General features: G+C 42.3%; 2 protein-coding genes across 2 annotated transcripts; one reads left to right on the top strand and one right to left on the bottom strand.

Annotated features, from left to right (window-relative positions):
- Nucleotides 1-371: 371 nt before the first annotated feature.
- LOC147974626 (uncharacterized) lies at nt 372-2,048 on the top strand. Its single transcript, XM_087519524.1, has 3 exons — nt 372-531; nt 672-821; nt 1,107-2,048. The coding sequence occupies exons 1-3, from the start codon at nt 445-447 to the stop codon at nt 1,656-1,658; spliced, it is 789 nt and encodes a 262-aa protein (XP_087375650.1). The 5' UTR covers nt 372-444; the 3' UTR covers nt 1,659-2,048.
- Nucleotides 2,049-4,384: 2,336 nt separating this feature from the next.
- LOC147974625 (uncharacterized) lies at nt 4,385-6,946 on the bottom strand. The gene is made up of 4 exons (XM_087519523.1): nt 6,494-6,946; nt 6,208-6,419; nt 5,167-6,117; nt 4,385-5,068 (listed from the first exon to the last, which is right to left on the bottom strand). Exons 1-4 carry the CDS (start codon nt 6,888-6,890, stop codon nt 4,751-4,753), a joined length of 1,878 nt encoding a protein of 625 aa, XP_087375649.1. The 5' UTR covers nt 6,891-6,946; the 3' UTR covers nt 4,385-4,750.
- Between the last annotated feature and the right edge of the window lie 11,917 nt (nt 6,947-18,863).

Genomic DNA, 18,863 nt, shown 5'->3' with positions numbered 1-18,863 from the left:
TACCGCTAGTTGGCATGAAGGGCTATGTAAAACTTTTGCCCACGCAAAAATCTGAGTGTTTGACAAAAAACTACCAGAATTGAGGCTTCCGTCCCACAGAACTATCACTTTTTTTAAAAGTGGCTGATAACTACCAAAAAATTGGAAGCGCGTGACTAAAAACTACCAAGTTGACGAATTGACTGTTTTAGAGCGTTTAAACCCGTTTCTGACAGCAGTGGCCCACATGTCAGGTGGACGCCAGCGGTAACGGCTAACGGCGCTCCCTCGCAGCCGTTAGACCCGGCCGTCGCGGTCGCACCTGGTCGGACCGGGCCGCATCGGACCAGGTATAAGCTGGCCGACCGGGCTCGTCCCCACCTGCTCCCTCACTCTCCCCCGAGCTCACTCCCCACTTTGCTCTGCTCTGCTTCTTCTCGTTCTCCGGCGACGCCACGACCGACCATGCCGTCCTGGCCCAATAGTAACGAGACCTCAGACGATGATGACGAGTTCATGAGCGAGTTCAGCAGCATGCAGATCGAGTATTTCGTAAGTCAGCTAACTGTATCCTCTCCTCTCCTTCCTGTGTTCTAGGGTTAGGGTTAGGGTTTGAAGATAATCGAGATTTCTTCCATTTAAGTTCATATATGTGAGCTGTAGTTGATACATATATGTTTTTGCTGCTGCAGCAAACTCCTGACACTGTGATAGACCCAAGCTTCTGTGGGCTTGTGACTGAATCTGACAGAAGGTGCATCCTGCACAGGCAGAGGGTAGACAAGTTTGTGGCATTTGAAGGCACTGACACTGGCAGGAGATTCATCGGATGTGCTACTGAGGTAATGGACCAACTTGGTGTGGATTTGATTAGCTTGTTTCTCTGCTATGTAGTGGAAACAGAGTAGCGTTTAGTTGTTGTTTTTTTGAATTTTCCTTAAGTGTGAAAACTTATGTATGTCTCAATATTGTACTTGTAGCAGGGAGCACTGGAAACATATGGATGTGTTGTATTTTGAGTATAGAGCTAGCTAGTGTACCTATGTATAGCACATGTGTTTATGATTTGTTATTCTGAATTTGCTTGTTATCTGTGGTGTTCACTGGAAATATAATTTGATTTTCAGGATGGTGTGAACTATGGTGTTCTGGAGTGGGTAGATGCCCCATGGCCTATAATTTTGCAAAGGTGCTTAACCAAGCTCTGGGATATGTATCATGAGCAGAACCTTGGTAGAGCCCAGGATAATGAGGTTCATGGGACAGAGGTTGCAAAACTGCATAAGGAGCTTGATTCTCTGGCCAATCAGTATAGCCAGCTGGTGGATGATGTGTCCAAGTTGTTTGATTATCAGGATGGAATCAAATCTCATGACATGGATTGCACAAGCCAGGCAATCAATGAACTGAAGGAGAAGAAGAGGCAACTTGAGGAGCAGGCAAAGATTGAGCTTCAAATGGAGAAGCTTAAGCTCAAAAAAGAACAGAGGTGCATCCTTCAGAGTCAAGCTGATATAATCCAAAACACTAGGAAGGCCATGAAGGAGATAGAGGTGGACAGAGACCACCTTAAAGAAGAGAAGAAGAAGCTGGAGAATGTCATTGCTGAGCTCCCGAAGGTTGGTCATGGGTGCAAGGAAAAGCTGGACAAGATCAAGGAAGTTGTGATGGAGGAGTGAAGTGGCAGCTCTGGATGGTAAGTATATATGAGGCCTATATATATAACTGGCCTTGCTATGTTATCTGATGCAAATATGCATCTTAGCTAGCTATAATACTATATATGAACTGCCTATGAACTGTCCTGGTTTCAGATCATTTTGGGGATTTGTTTTGTGGTGCCCATGGCACTGCATGTGATCTGTAATGCTTTAAGATATTAACTGCCTATGAACTCCAAGTTGTAATGCCAAGTATGGATAGTAAGTTAGCTTATGAACTATAGTCCATGATGATGTTAAATTTATATATTTGTTTTCATAATCTGTTGCATCCAGTACTGACCTATATATAGCACATAGATAGCACATAGAATTATCTGATCTTGGATACACCAGAGATAGCACATATTCTCTGTAACATAGATAACACATAGTCTCTCTAACATAGATAGCACATACATGCACATCAAGTTTAAGATAAACATAACTGACGATACTGAACTTGTGAACACTGACGAAACTGAATTAGCTAACACTAATTTCAGAGCAGGTTTCAGAGATAGGTTCACTTAGCCAACTTGAATAACATTGGATCTATTGCTCATCTTTAGGATTTGCTAAGCGTGCAGAGCGACGCATGATTTGCTTGATCTGCCTTGGATCTGTCTGCTTCTGCACTTCCTCCTCTTCATCATCTTCGTCGATGACGATGATGGGAGGGGGACGACGGCGAGCCTGCTCTGCAGGTGGCGCAACTATCTGCAAGTCGTCACCGTCCTCTTCCTGCACTGCTACATCAGTTGCAGCTTGTGTCGGAGCAACATAGCGGTGGGCTTCCCATCGCTTACGCTGGCCATCATCGGAGGACTCTGCCTATCTCATTGCCCATAGTAGAGTGTCGATGGGCAGGATACCCTTACCTTTAGTTCCATAGCTCTGCTACATGCACTTCTTCTCTTGAGGCGTCGCCTTCTTCTGGACTAGGTCAGCAGCATCTACTAGTCCATCCGCGTTGTTGTATCTCGTAGCTATCTTCATGTAGTCCAGGAATAGATCTTGGTCATCGCGCGTCGAACCAAATAGCATGGCAACCCAGCCCTTGCCAGTGGAGAATGGGTTGAGCCATGGGTCTGGTGTGGAGGAGGAACCAGCCATGGGTGAAGAGAGGATGTGGTTGTGAGAGAAGTGGCGAGTGAGGTGAAGTTGTGGAGATCCAGTGAGGCTGATGTTAAGTAGTTGAAGAAAGAGGAGATGTAGTAAAGAGAGGTGGAGTGATGCAGTAAAGAAGTTGAATTTAGTGAGACTTGGTGGTAGTTGTGTTGTAGTTATTGCATGGTGAAACTTGTGCTGTTTAAAGTTGACAGAAACTTGTGCAGATTTAGAGGCAGTGCACAATAATTCAGATTCAGAGGTAGTTCAGAGCAGGTTTCATTCACATAGATCAACCATGCTAACTTAAAACATAGTACTTCGCAGGATCACATACAATTGATCTAAGTTGCTAAACTTAAAACAGGTAGATCATACACTGCAGTAGCATCATCTACATTGCAACATCCTAAGTACTAACGCGGCAGACGAAGATGCTCTGAACGACGAACAGGACCTTGGAGGCTCTGTTTTTTGGCCTTGTTTTTCTTGCTAGATGAGCATGCTTCCTCCTCCTGCACTGGTGGCCACTCCAGCTCCGGCAGCACTTGCTCTGGCTGCATCTCCATCATCCTCATGAGGGGCAGCACTGGCACTATGCGTTCAGCTAGGTGATCCACCGGACGCAGATTCAGGCGGTCTTGGTACATATACCAACGGGCTCGCTGAAAAGGGTCCGGCGAATCCCTAGCTTCACCCATTGCCCGGATGAGGTTTTCAATCAAGGGGCGATGGAGGTCAGGCAGGCGCTCCCTCTCCTCGTCTGTGGCGGCTGCCCTGACGGCGAGTGCTTGGTTCTGCAGCATGGTAGGGCTGCTGAACCAAGAACTCACCTCACGCGCATACTGCAGCTTCTTGGCATCACCGGCACATAGCTCCCGTAGGGCCCTATGCCAACCCTCTCCAAATGCCATCGCCGGCGTGAAGGTGGTTTTTTGGATGGGAAGTTGGATAGGCTAATGGTCGAGTAGAAAGAAAGAGAGGAGAAGTGGAGATTACACGTTTTGGGTGTTGGCTTTAAAGACATGGCTGGCCACTACTACTTGTGTGTGGATGCTTCTAGACTTACATTAACTACCATGAACCACCACGCACAAACAATTACAGAGCACAAATTAAGAAAATCCAGTTAACTTCGCATACATTCAGAGAAATTGATAAGAATTCATACAAGCTGACATTTATTCAAGAGAGAAATCCATAGCAAGCATTAGTGAGAATAGATTCACCACGCCGAATCAAGAATTCTACTCCACCTCGCCCTGGTGACTTGATATCGATGGAAGTTTGCCCTCTCTCTAGCCCACCAAATGATCAGCTCATCAGTGATGTTGGTTCCAGCTGGGAACACCTCGTTGAACTGCCTCACGTCGTTGGAGTTGCATTCTGCCATGATTCTAGCAGCCAGCCGTCGCCGTCGCTCATGTCGATGGGCCCTCCTTTCTTCTCTTGCAACCCTTCTTGCTGCCCTACCCAACTCCTCCTGGTCATTAACAACCTCTTCATGGCTGGGATCCATCTCTTTGGCTGGCGGCTGGGTTGTAGTGGTGCTGGTGGCTAGGTTTTGGGTAGGGGGGAGAGAGGGTTCGCCTTCTTATAGACAACACAGAAGGCTTCAGGAGTTTGATCCAATAACAAAGCCCAATCAAAGGCCCATTTTCACAGGCTCAGACAAATTCAGAAATAGCCAAACATGTTTCAGAGCACAGAACAGGTTCAGACAAATTCAGAAATAGCCAAACATGTTTCAGAGCACGGAACAGGTTCAGACAAATTCAGAAATAGCCAAACATGTTTCAGAGCACAGAACAGGTTCAGACAAATTCAGAAAGTGCCAAATAGGGTTCAGACCACATAATAGGTTCAAACAAATAAAGAAAGTACCAAACAGGTTTCAGACCACAGAATAGGTTCAGACAACTTGACCACAGAACAGGTTTCATCTCAGCTTACCTGTCACTTCAGTAGTTACCACTGCAATAGAAATAACCTTTTAATTTGGAGCTTGTCATTCTCTTCCTCTTGGTCCCAACTTGATTATCTGAAGTGCTTGCAGGTCTTGGAGCAGTAAATCCATGAGTCCTCCCTCTACCTTTAGGCCTACCTCTTTTAGCTCTTGGTGCAGGGCCTGGTGCAGATGCAGAAGGGCCTGGGCCAGATGCAGAAGGGGCTGGTGCAGATGCAGATGGAGTTGCAGCAGGTACTGTTGTGGTTCTTGCAGTTGCAAGAGGAACTGTTCTAGATGAACCAGCTATGTCTTCATAAACTGCCCTGTTTTCCTGCTTGTAACACATAACATTTCTTCTAAAAATTATTTTTGGATGAAAAAGTATGTCTAGAGGAACTGAAATTTTTATAAGAGGTTCAGAAAAATTACCTGATGTCCTGTCTTCCTCATTTGAAGCCTAGGCCTTAGAGTCTTGTTGCAATTTGTATACCTATGTCCCTCCAAACCACAATTTCCACAGGTGATAGTACCCATCCTACTAGTGTCTCTAGGAGCTGGAACCTCAAACTCACCCTTCCTCCTTGCTGTCTGCTTTTTCCCTGCCTTTTCTTTGAACACAGGAGGCTGGATATCTGGAGTGTTTGTATCAGGCCAGCAATCTGGACCAGGGACAGGGAAAATTATTGCTTTGTATGCCTCCAGGTACAGTGGCTTCTTGAAGAATTCATTAACATAGTCTTCAGGATGGAGCTTTTGCTTTGTCAATGCAGATATGGCATGACTGCAAGGACAACCTGTCATGTCCCATCTCTTGCAGTCACATGTACATGTTTCCATGTCCACACAATATTGGTTTTCTTTGCTTGTTACTTGCCAAATTGTCTCACCAGCTCTGTCAGCCTGGCAGTGCTTGGCATACTTTTTGTTCTCTTCTAAAATCTCTGAGTAATTTGGTGTGATTGTCCACCTGCATGTCTGCAACTTCTCCCTAGTTTGCTGCCTCTTTATCATCTGCTTGGTTCTAATCCCTTCAAACATTGTCCTTATTGGTTTGGCTCTAACATCAAGTATCATCTTGTTGAAGACTTCACTAAGGTTGTTCACAACTAGATCTGTTTTGCAAGTATGATCCATAGCATACCTAGCCCAAGCAGAGACCTCTATATTTTTAAGCCATTTCCAAGCATCCTCAGATTGTGCTTTCAGAGCTGACATCCCTAATTCATGCCCATGCCTAGTGTAAGAGTAGCTAGCCTGGTCAACACACTGCTTTAGTTCTTTGCTTCTATACCCAGCTGCTTGAAAGTTTGCATATATGTGCCTAAGACAGAATTTTTGAGGTGAATCAGGGAACACCTCATTTATTGCCTTAAGTAACCCCTATACATTTAGAAAACAGGGTCACACATGAACACACTGAAATAATTCCATGAAGTACTATACTATAGCATCAATGATTTACTTGCTAACCTTTTGCCTGTCAGATATTATTGTGTATGTTCCAAATTTGTTACCACTACCAATGCAACATCTCAGCTGAGTTAAAAACCAAGTCCAACTTTCTCCATCTTCCTTGTCAACCACATCAAAAGCTATGGGGTAGATGTTGTTGTTGCCATCCCTTCCTGTGGCAGCAAGAATTTGTTGTCCAGTGGTTAACTCGATGAAACACCCATCAAGCCCTGGATGCATTAAAACATTAGCTACAGGCCAAATATGACCCAAAATTCAGAACAGTAAATTCAACAACAATTACCTATAAATGGTCTGCAACCATTCAGAAACCCTTCCTTTGATGCTGCCAGATAATAGAACATGTACTTGAATCTAGGAGTGGGTGCAGGATTTTCTGGGTCAACAAATGTTGTTACAATACATCTGCTCCCAAGGTTTGTGTCAAGAACAGCTTGAAGATAATCCCTCAGTCTCAAGTATTGTTGCTTGTGGTCACCTTGCACCACATCAACAGCCTTCCTCCTTGCCCTATATGCCACACTTCTTGAAACATCAACTGAAAACTTAGTCTTAGTCTTTTTTATTAAAGCATCCACAGGAGCTCTAATGTCATCTCTCAATGCTGGTTGTACTGATTTGGACAACCACTTTGTAGTAACCTTTGTGTTCTCTGCACATGCTCCACAAGTGTGCAGCATATCACACTTCTTGATGCAGAAAGTTTGCTCATGAGCTATCTTAGAGGCACAGATATAAAAATCACATCCATGTGCTCTCTCTGAGCACCAAACAATAATCCTATCAGGGGCATTTATGTGATACTGGAAATTCCTCAAAGTCCTGCTGTGAAAATCCCTAAGTGCATCTCTGAACACATAAACATTGGTGAAGCACAATCCCTTACAAAACTGTTCTTGTGGATCTGGAAGCTTTTCATTGAACCATACCCTTTCCTTCATCTTCTTCAACCTTCTCTTCCTACCACTTGGTAGTTTGAAAGCTCCTTCAATCTCATCTTCTTCATCACTAATTCCAGGATCACCAGGAAAACAAAATTCATCTGCTTCAGGAAACCAGTCTGGTTTTTCCTTCTTCTCAACCTCATGGTGTGATCTACTTGTTGGACCAGGATTTCTCACTTCCTTCAGCTTCTGGACCATTGATCTATTTTGTTTTGCAGCTTCTTCTTCAGAGGAGGAGCCTGTATGTAATTCCACATTGTTGCCATCTTCATCAGAAAGAAATTCAGACACATCAGTGTCACCTTCAAAATGGTTAGGGTCAGCTTCTCTCTGAAGATTGTTCTTCTTAAGCTCATCCTTTCTGTCTTTGGTTGCATCCACCAGCTTCGTGCAACTTTGTTGTGTGTTTACAATGTTTAGCAAAATAACTATCTCTATTTTCATCTGCATTAGAAGGCTCATCTGCTCTGACAACTCGTATGTTCACAATCTTTTCCTTATCTAATTGGATCAACATCTGCCGCACATCATCTTCACAACCAACATGCTCTAGACCTTCTATTCCTTTCTCCTCATCAACAACATAGTACATATAATCATCAGCTCCACAGCCCTCAGACGCAATAAGAGAAACCAGAGTAATATATGATAAGTCGGACTGATAAATTCTTCTAACCACAGATTCTCTGGCTAGAAAATGAAACCAAATTTCCCACTTTGGGTCATCAATACTGCAACATAGATTAAGATAGTTATAATTAAATGGCCTGGACAATATTAAGATTTCTCACAGTTAACTGTTTTTCAGTTCTCTGACAGCTTGAATTCACTGAAAACACAACGCAATGTTAAGGTTGCTAACAGATTTCAATTTATGCACAAACAGGGTTGTAATCTGAATCTAAGTGTGCAACTAGCCTATATATCATGCTTCTAAAATTATCCTAAAATTACATAAACATTATGAGAAATCAGATGCCATACCTCGCTCTGCCAGCAGGACAAGGAACCTTGCGCCGGCCTCGACCTACGCTTCTTCTCGTCGACGGTACTACAACCGAAGGCGGCCTCACCGACATCTGGGACGGCTGAGATTGCGGTTGGGAAGGCTGTGGAACCACGAAGCTTGTGCTGCCTAGCCAGTTATCAACCTCCGAGAAGCCGGCAACATCGCCTCCCACCACGTTGGGGGGGGGGGGATGCCTCCAAGCGATTCGGCGCCAGAGTTTGCATCCACCGCCGCCATGAACGCCGCCGGCTAGGGTTAGGAGAAGAGCTCGGGGGAGAGTGAGGGAGCGTGGGGACGAGCGGCCCGGTCGGCCAGCTTAGTCCTGGTCCGACCAGGTGCGACCGCGACGGCCGGGTCTAACGGCTGTGAGGGAGCGCCGTTAGCCGTTACCGCTGGCGTCCACCTGACATGTGGGCCACTGCTGTCAGAAACGGGTTTAAACGCTCTAAAACGGTCAATTCGTCAACTTGGTAGTTTTTAGTCACGCGCTTCCAATTTTTTGGTAGTTATCAGCCACTTTTAAAGAAGTGATAGTTTTGTGGGACGGAAGCCTCAATTCTGGTAGTTTTTTGTCAAACACTCCAAAAATCTAGTATAGAAAAAAAGCCTAAATTCTAATAAGTGCAGCTGCACTTTTTGACAGCCGCGAGCGCACACCCACGACAGCCACGCGATTGAGATGTTAAAATTACATAAAAATGTCATTCCTACCGCTAAAAATAAAAGACACAGAAGTCATTCCTTCATGAAACGAGTCTCGTAAAACCTTTTACTCGTATATGAGTGCAACACTAGATTATATTTAATTTTAGGGAGAAATATATTTTTCGTCCCTTAACTCTTTCAAAAGTATAGAAATTGTTTTTCAACTTCAAAACCAGTAAAACTTAGTCCCACAATTTCTCAAATCAGATAATTTCAGTCTCTCAACTTTTCAAACCAGATAACTTCAGTCCCTCGTACTGTTTACGATGGTTTTTGTCTGATGTGGACACGATTTTGACTAAAAACTTGACACGTTGTTCAGGTTTGACTGCCATGTCACTGTCCACTTCAGCGCCACGTTGTTCGGGTTTGACTGCCATGTTAATGACCGTGACCAAGCCGCCGTCTGTAGACTGTGGCGTTGCGTGTCGAGCACCACCAACACAGCTCAACCGCAACTCCCTGCACCAAAGACACGAACAACATATTTTTATGGGCACTAGATGACCCGTTGCGCCAATGGCGCAAAGGCCGAGTGTAAGCTAATTATTGTAAGAGCATGCATTAACATATTGTTATTCGAAAAGAATAGCTCATTCTATACGCAGTAAGTACATAAGATTGGAAATGATTCAATAAGTCATGTAGAAAAGGACTCTTTTGATCTGTTTAGATTGGATAGACAATCATGTAAAGGCCTTTGGATGTGCACTTAAAGGTGAAAGCATATATTTCTTCCATCAAAGTTGTTTCAAAAGCATACCACATAGCAGTATAAGTAGCAAATAACCGATAGCTAAATGCACAGGATGGTCTTAGGGGATTACATAAGATCCAAAAGGATGATAAACACGGAAGTCTTGGTAGGCATCTATACTAATACTAAGTTATATAACAAGGGGCTCTTGCAACTTACTTATATTGAGTAGACGATCAGGCACGGTCCCTTGGAAGTGCATTTGAAGGCGAAAGCGTATACTTGCCCTTCGTTCATGTGTGCCTGACGGAAGAATTCGCTCCAGCCTTCAGTGATGGTTGCCCTTTTGTCAACACCCTTGATAAAGCGGGCCGTAAGAGCGGCAGTTCCGTCTCCAGTAGTGATTGGCAGTTCACCATGGTCAGCATCCATGTGTGGAAAATGGAACCCCTAGAAAAAGGAACGCTAAAGTACTGAAAATAATAGTAAAGGTTAGTCAGTACTCCCTCCGTCCCATAATATAAGACGTTTTTTGATACTACACTAATGCCAAAAAACGTCTTACATTATGGGACAGAGGGAGTATATCATTTTATACCATGCTATTATATGAAACCGGACAGAGTAATTGCAAAGGACTACCATTCTTTTGCCTTGTGTTGCAAATGTTTCTGTCATGTGGCACACATAGTAGTTATCAGGCGTGGTGGTGCTGCGGATGATCTTTCGTAGTGTACGGACATTATGGTTGTAGAGCTTAACTGTGTTGGGCCACACAATGTGGTGACTAAACTCATCTAAGTAGTGGATGCAGGGCTCACCTATGTTAAGTTGTACAAAGTTATATCTTTTAGCGGTTGTTGCGAGAGTTGATGAAATGAGAAGAGTAATGTAGCTCTTACCACGGAGAATGTACTTTCTAGGCTTTACATGGATTTTCTTGCCTTTGAACTTTTGGATTGAGTTTGCTTTCCGTGGGCGATGAATTTACTCATATGGCTTATTGTGCTTCTGACACAGTGGTTCGTTTGTGTTGAATAGATAAGGAGATCATGGTAAGAGTTTGCAATAGCAAATAGAGGACAACATAAACAAACAGAGGGGCTAATTAGCTTGTGTGTACTCGTGAAAGGTAGAAAAGACTATCTATTGTATATGGTCAGTGGGAGGCAGTAAGCAGTGCTTGTACATGTAACAGCAAATAAATCAGAGCATTAATGAATAGCAAATAGAACACCTACTGGACCCTGAAAGAAGTTTGTTTTATTACATACTTGATCAACTTGCATGCATAAGTGATAAAAAAAGACTGATCAAATAGCATGCATTAGTGCGGAAGAAGAAGAAACATTCCTTGCGATGTACAATCAATCATAAGTATGTTTTTCAGAATTATCATGGGTAATTGGTCACCGCTGGTATCACTGGTTGTGTCTACCTCCTCTTGTTTAACAACTGTCATCTGGAAAGAAGTAGTAGAATAATTAAGCTGATTTATCTGACTGTGGTTTTAGCTTGGATGACTAACGGTGATGCATGTGTCTTAATACGGTGAGACTTCATCCATTGGTGGTAAAAGATGCTCATTATATTTTATAAATAATCCTAATCCTCAAAAATCTTATTTCTTCACGTGTGAGGTGAAGTATATCGCTCAATGCCAAAGCCACCGGCCTTGTCGTCATTGGCGGTGGGTGAAATCGATGGCATCCGATCGAACCCAATAAGCGGCGGATCTCTCTGGCCTCATCTTCAAGGTCTGTGAAGAGCACAACGCACTCGGCGTTGCGGATGAAGATCTCATGGTGCTTGACCATGCGAGTGCTCTTCATGGACTCAAAGATTGCCCAATTCTCGAAGACGATATTCAGTGAGACAAAAAACTGTATGGGAATAATCAGGATGGGATAGTGCTTTTAAGCACTATATCTAGAACCAGAGCCATGGCAAAAATTATGGTGATTTCATATGTAAATAAACCTGAAAAAATAGCAAGATGACTCAGACCGAAAAACAAATCTCTTGACAGTGCTCTTTGGCAAGTGCTGCAGAAATGGATAAAACTCAGTCACAGTCTCTATACCAACGTTTCCTGTAGGCTGGGTGTAGTATAAAGATTTTGGGAGCTATAGTGTCTTTCAGCATAGCATCTAAAATAATCCTTGGTGGAATGTGTACAGGATCCATTAGGAAATCCTAAGATGATCTTGTAAGTGTTAGATTATCGCTCATAAAAAAAGCTATATAAGGTTAACCTGTACATCCCGGCAAAAAAAAAGGTTAACCTGTACATGCTATTTATCTCTTATAATATCTATCTTTGCAAAGGAAAAAAATGTAGAATAAAACCAAATATCATCTATGGAATAAAAACTTAGTACCGTTATCTAAAATAGTACATCATAAATCATCTATCCTATCATCAGTATGCAGTATGCAATATATCATTTGTCATAGCTGGAAAGAGACCATGCATCATAACCAATATGGAGAAAGCAAGGAAGGGAATGGGCACACCAGGGACCAACGACGTTTATGTGATGAGGTATTTACCAGAATGGAGATGGTCCGGGACCTAGAAAGAAAAAAATAGAAGCAAAATATGTGTAGCTTAGCTGAATGGGGGAGATGATTCCAAACTTGCAGATTCAGAATTAATGGGAATGCTTCCCCGTCGGCGGCGGCCACATGACCACAGCCTAGGTGTCATGGTCATCTTGAGATCGAGCGATGACCGATCGTTCCTCCCACATCAGTGACCACAGCAACGCAGGGGATAGTGCCATCTCGCGATCAAGCATAATGATGGCCACAACCCTAGGTCAAACACCGCTACCTTGGCAAGTCCGCTGACCACAAGGTACCTTTGTTGCAAAAAATAACCATACGACATGGCACAGGATATTGCGCAGACATGGCAGCCAATCACAAGGTCGTGAAGGATGACTATAATGTATTAACACTGCAGCAGTTAAGTTTCTATGAGTGGAACAATGAAAAATTATTATATAAGCCTACTTTTTTTTAGGGAATTATATAAGCCTACTTAATCTAGTCATGATCTATAACCAAAAGTAGTTATCTTATCAAAACAGGGAGGCACACTCTCACATATCAGTTCTTAGTAATTATAGAATGCCCATTATATATTAACTGAAGTAAAACCAAGCATGTATGTACAATGAATTTCAGGAATAAAAACTTTTTGGGAAATTATAGTAGATCCTAAACAAAAATAAAATACAAAATAGAAAGGTACTTTGACATGGCCTTCCATCAGTGTATTCATTTGTCTTCTATTGATCACCCACACCTGAAATGAAAATAAAAGGATGGCTTCTCATTTTGGTCTAAAAAATTAGATCAACAAATGATAAATGAAAATTAATGTTAATAATTATGTAACTGCAATAAATATGGCATCAGGACCAAAAGATGCTCAAATAACATCAATGCCTAAACTGTAGTAGCATGCAGATATAACATCCTTTTTGTCTCATAAACCAAAGGAAGTTCAGAATATACCATCTTAAATTGGTGTGAGCGCCTTGGCTTGCATCATCTCCTAGTTGACCTGAGCTACAAATGCAATACAGGTCAATACTCTGATTTCATTGACCCTATTTTGCACAGGTCAATACAGAAGGAACCAAATCAGTCAATAGAGATACTCTGAAGAAATGCTTACCATATTTTTACAGAGATGCAGAGGGAGAGGGAGCGGGAGAGGGTCTGAGTCTGATGGTGCAGAAGAAGCCGGAGAGGAAGACGACCATGCGGTCTGCGCCTGCCGAGAAGAGGCGATTGTTTCCGTTCATGGCGCCGCCGAAGTGGTTATCGGGGGCAGACAGGATGGGAATCTCCGCGTCCGCGGCGTGGGGGTGCTGCGGCGGCCACCTCGTCCTCTCCACGAAAGCTTCATGTCCTCGTCCATCTCTCAAGTGTGGTGGTGCCCATGCCTCTCCTGCTGAGAGTTGAGGAGCGGCGAAAGCCTGGGTTAGGAGCAGCTATGGCAAGAGCACAACGGGGCAAGATAAACGGGGAAGGAGAAGGTCGATGTACCTCTGCAAGGAGCGAAGGAGAGGGGCTTGAGTAGCAGGCTGCACCCTTCCTGACGAAGAAAGAACGCCGGTCGACCGACGGCGCTCCTCGCACACGCATCTGCACCTGCCGCTCCTGGGTCGAGCCGGCAGGTTCAGCAGGAAAAAATGGTTGAAGGATGCAATAAATGGCATCTCAAATTTTGTAGCCCAAGAACAAACATACATTTAGATAAGAAGAATTGAACACATACCTCAAAGGGAAGCATGACGAACATTGATGTTATCATGGGAAATATGCAAAGAGCATCAAGGGTCGTTAGATCTGTAAGCCATGGAGCTCCAGCCCCTTTTAAAAATGGAACTTTCTCAACCACGTTTGATATCTAGAAGCATGACAGAAAATTGAAATGCCTGCCTGAAATTATCAGTCGAATGCTTTAGACTTGAAAGAGAAGGAAATCACAGTTCAAAACCTCTGCACGAAAATAACCCTTGCATACACCAGTACAACAATGAAATACCAACATGTGCTCAGTTCCAGGAGCCAACCAACAAGTTAACCCAAAGCTGAAGCGATTAGCATCTTGTAGAACGATGGGCAAATATATACTAAGATATATACACGATGGTTGCTTTCTTGATACTTTCTTTTTCTCAGTTTACCTCTTGAATAATGACAGGATATGATTTACTATTTGAAGTGAATAGGTTTTTCATCAGTAGGCAAATAAAACTAATTTCTTACATAGATCAACAGAAGTAAAAGAAAATTATAATGAAAAGCTACAACAACAATAACCTCATATCTGAAGTGTCATTCTTGTCCATTGGTAAATGTAGAATACATAGAAGGATGGGCATGAGGAGAAGGAGAGTGGAAGGAAAGGTACCAGGCCGATCTCTTTCCGATGAGGTTCAGCTGTGACCTGGAGGAGAGGCAGGAGGAGAGGCAAGAGGAGAGGCGGGGGAGAGAAGCCTCTGTCGTTCGTAAGACCATGGCCACACTGATCGGCCGCTCGTCATCGCCATTCTGGATGCATCTTGATCACCTATCTGTGTACCTGATAAGGATTATGAATTCTCTGTTGATCCTGATATAATTACTTTGGTTGAATCTGATCCTTTTTATGGCTATGAATCTGAAACTGTTGTGGCACATCTTACTAAGTTAAATAATATAGCTGCCCTGTTTACTAATGATGAGAGATCGCGCTACTTTTATATACTTAAAATATTTCGGTTCTCATTAAAGGGTGATGCTAAGATATGGTTTAATTCTCTTGATCCTGGTTGTGTGCGTAGTCTCCAGGATATGATTTATTACTTCTCTGCTAAATATTTCCCTGCTCATAAGAAACAAGCTGCTTTGAGGGAAATATACAACTTTGTGCAAATTAAAGAAGAGAGTCTCCCACAAGCTTGGGGGAGGCTTCTCAAGCTACTTAATGCTTTGCCTGATCATCCTCTTAAGAAACCTGATATACTTGATATTTTTTATAATGGACTAACTGATGCTTCCAGAGATTACCTGGATAGTTGTGCTGGTTCTCTTTTCAGGGAAAGAACACCGAATGAAGCTGAAATTCTATTGAATAATATGTTGACAAATGAAAATAATTGGGCACCTCCTGAGCCAGCCCCCGAGCCAGCTCCTGCTCCAATTAATGAGCCTATTCTTAAACCAACTCCAAAGAAGAGAGGCGTTCTATTTCTCAGTCCCGAAGATATGCAAGAGGCAAAGAAATCTATGAAAGAAAAAGGTATTAAAGGTGAAGAAGTTAAGAATTTACCTCCTATTGAAGAAATACATGGTCTTAATCTACCGCCTGTTGAAGAAGTATATGATCTTAATCCTTTATTTACTGAAGAACCTCCTGATCCCGATATCCCGACACAGGTAGTAAAGGTAAATTCTCTCTATAGATATGATAAAGCTGAAGTCCCTCCTACTAAAATTACTAGTCAGTGCTTGGATGAGTTTGATAACTTTATGTTTAAGCAAGACGACTTCAATGCTTATTTTGGTAGACAATTAAAAGAAAATGCTTATATGATTAGACGCTTGGGTGATTGTATGGCTAATATTAGAGGTGAACTTAAACTTGTTAGCAAACATGCCTCTATGGTTACCACTTAAGTAGAACAAGTACTTAAAGCTCAAAAAGAAGTGCTCGATGAAATGAATAGTAAGAAAAATGATTATGCTGTTAGAGTGGCTACTAGAACTGGTAGAATGACTCAGGAACCTTTGTATCCTGAAGGCCACCCTAAGAGAATCGAGCAAGATTCTCAAAGAAATAATATAGATACACCTAGTTCTTTCAAAAAGAAGAAAAAGAAAAATGATAGAACTGTGCAAACTTCTGGTGAACCTATTGCTGAACCACCTGATAATCCAAATGATATATCTATGTCTGATGCTGAAACACAATCTGGTAATGAACATGAACCTAGTGAAAATATTAATGATGATGTTCATGATGCTGCTTAACCTAGTAATAATAATGATGTAGAAGTTGAACCTGCTGTTGATTTTGATAACCCACTATCAAAGAATCAACATTATGATAAAAGAGACTTTGTTGCTAGGAAACATGGTAAAGAAAGAGAACCATGGGTTCAGAAACCCATGCCTTTTCCTCCCAAACCATCCAAGAAAAAAGATGATGAGGATTTTGAGCGCTTTGCTGAAATGATTAGACCTATCTTTTTACGTATGCGATTGACTGATATGCTCAAAACAAATCATTATGCTAAATACACGAAGGATATCATTACTAATAAAAGAAAGATACCGGAAGCTGAGATTTCCACCATGCTTGCTAATTATACTTTTAAGGGTGGAATACCAAAGAAATTTGGAGATCCCGGAGTACCCACTATACCTTGCTCCATTAAAAGAAATTATATTAAAACTGCTTTATGTGATCTTGGAGCCGGTGTTAGTGTTATGCCTCTCTCTTTATATCGTAGACTTGATTTGAATAAGTTGGCACCTACTGAAATATCTTTGCAAATGGCTGATAAATCAACTACTATACCTGTCGGTATTTGTGAGGATGTGCCTGTTGTGGTTACAAACGTTACTATTTTAATGGACTTTGTCATTCTTGATATTCCCGAGGATGATAGTATGTCTATTATTCTTTGAAGACCTTTTCTTAATACTGTAGGGGCTGTTATTGATTGCAACAAAGGCAATGTCACTTTTCATGTTAATGGTAACGAGCATACGGTACACTTTCCGAGGAAACAACCTCAAGTTCATAGTATCAACTCCATCAGAAAAATTCCATCGATTATAATTGGAGGTTTTGAATTTCCCCTTCCGACCGTCAAAAAGAAATATGATATACTTATTATTGGGGATGTGCATATCCCCGTTGAGGTAACTTAGTATTATTCGAAATTTCTCCGGTTTCATGATTATCGGAATGAGTTTGTTAACAAGACTTGATCAACCTTGTTAGTGGATTCTTTTTGATGAGCATGAGATGGATGAAACTAGAAGCACAAACTTCTGTACCCCTTTTATATTTTCTGTTATTTAGTAAAAATAAAGTAAAAATAGTATTTTTTTGTCTGTTTCCTGACTTATCCGTGCAATATAAAAATATCCCGAAAATAAAAGTCCTCAGAATGCCATGCCAATTTAATATGATTTTTTCGGGAATATTTGAGGATTTACTGTGCAAAAATTACCGCAGGAGGAGCTGCCACCTGGCCATGAGGGTGGTGGGCGCGCCCCCTGCCTCATGGGCCCACCGTGGCCCTCCTCCACTTTTCCCAGCACCCATCTTCTTCCTCTGCCTCACACAAACCCGAAAAACCAACTCAAGCACGAGTTCCAGCCACTGTGATTTTCGATCTCCTTGCTCAAAGCACCTCTCGCAAAACTGCTTGGGGAGATTGTTTCTTGGTATGTGACTCCTCCATTGGTCCAATTACTTTTTGTTCTAGTGCTTTATTCATTGCAAATTTGTGCTGCATAGGTGACCATGTTCTTGAGCTTGCATGTCAAATTTATATGGTTCCAAGTAGTTCTAATGCTTGATATAGGCTCTAGGCACTTGTAGGAGCAGTTGCTATCAGTTTTATTGAAGTTGGTTCACTTTTGTTTGAAGTTACTAAAAATTTCAGATTATTTCAGAAATAATGAGGAGACTTTTGAGGGGCTCATCTAGCCGAAGCTCAAAGGATAAACAAAATGAAGAAGCTCAGAGGCCCAAATATAATTTGCCTCGTACCACGGAAATCCGGCCGTGTGAATGGCCTTCTGATAATTTCTATTCATTGATTGACAATGCTGGCCTCACCGACTTCGTCCGCGACCAACGTCCACAGTATCTCTTACTCACAAATACTTTTGTGCAAAACTTCTACTTTTACCCTAAGGAATCACCTCCTCAAGTAGAGTTTCATTTATATGACGTTGTGAAGAAAATGCCATTGTCTGAATTTTGCGCAGTCTGCAACATACCCCCAGAGGGTACCTTAGAGGAACCACCCCGTAAGGAGTTGGAACCATTTATTAAACTTATCTCTGTGGGAGAAACCAGGAAGGTTTCAGATGCGAGGATCACTAGCATACATTTTCATGTGTTACACTACTTTGCTTTATTTGCTAGTCGATGCCTGATTGGTCGTGGGAACTGTGGGAACTTTAGCGTTCCTGATATTATTATTCTGTTCCATGGTTTATACCGCGACAACACTGTTAGTATGGGCGGAATTATTGCTAGACGGTTAAGTCTTAACCGTACTAAGGGTCCCATCTTTGGAGGCATTTATGCTTCACGTCTCGCTGCATACTTTAACATAGCTATTAGGCATGACGAGAAAGAAGAAAAATTGCTACCTAGTGCTTATCTAGATTATAAGAGTATGTTAGCACATGATTTTCTTATTAAGGACAGGAATGGAGAGCTGAAATATAAGTTATACTTTGATAAACATTATCCTGAAACTATTACGTTGCCTGCTCCTTCTTTGTTTAATTTTGTAGGACTCTATCTCGTTACGTGGGTTGCCGTCCAAGCTTACAAAAAACCTGCACCAGCCCCGGAACCGGAACCACAAGATGAGCCTCCACGACAATCTGTTTATTCTTGGGATCCAGAGACGACTGTCAGCCAGTGGCAGTCAGAGTCCTCTTCTTCATCACAGTATGATCCCAGTTATTCTTCGTCGCAGTACGACCCCAGCTACACCTACGGGTATCCGCCAGGCTATCCCTGGCAATAGACCAACTTAGG

Source organism: Triticum urartu, chromosome 4A (genome assembly GCF_056163025.1).
Source record: "Triticum urartu cultivar PI428250 chromosome 4A, HENAU_Tu73, whole genome shotgun sequence".
NCBI classification, from domain to species: Eukaryota; Viridiplantae; Streptophyta; class Magnoliopsida; order Poales; family Poaceae; genus Triticum; species Triticum urartu.
The sequence above is the reverse complement of the archived record's forward strand: the minus strand, read 5'-3'. Positions and strand labels throughout refer to the sequence as shown.

Excerpts from the sequence above, each read along its gene's own strand:
- LOC147974626 (XM_087519524.1), top strand. The coding sequence starts at position 445 with ATGCCGTCCTGGCCCAATAGTAACGAGACCTCAGACGATGATGACGAG. Across the intron at positions 532-671 it reads GCATGCAGATCGAGTATTTC|CAAACTCCTGACACTGTGAT; the intron begins GTAAGTCAGCTA and ends TTGCTGCTGCAG. Across the intron at positions 822-1,106 it reads TCATCGGATGTGCTACTGAG|GATGGTGTGAACTATGGTGT; the intron begins GTAATGGACCAA and ends TTTGATTTTCAG.
- LOC147974625 (XM_087519523.1), bottom strand. The coding sequence starts at position 6,890 with ATGCTGCACACTTGTGGAGCATGTGCAGAGAACACAAAGGTTACTACA. Across the intron at positions 6,420-6,493 it reads TGGTTGCAGACCATTTATAG|GGCTTGATGGGTGTTTCATC; the intron begins GTAATTGTTGTT and ends TAATGCATCCAG. Across the intron at positions 5,069-5,166 it reads TGAGGAAGACAGGACATCAG|GAAAACAGGGCAGTTTATGA; the intron begins GTAATTTTTCTG and ends TGTTACAAGCAG.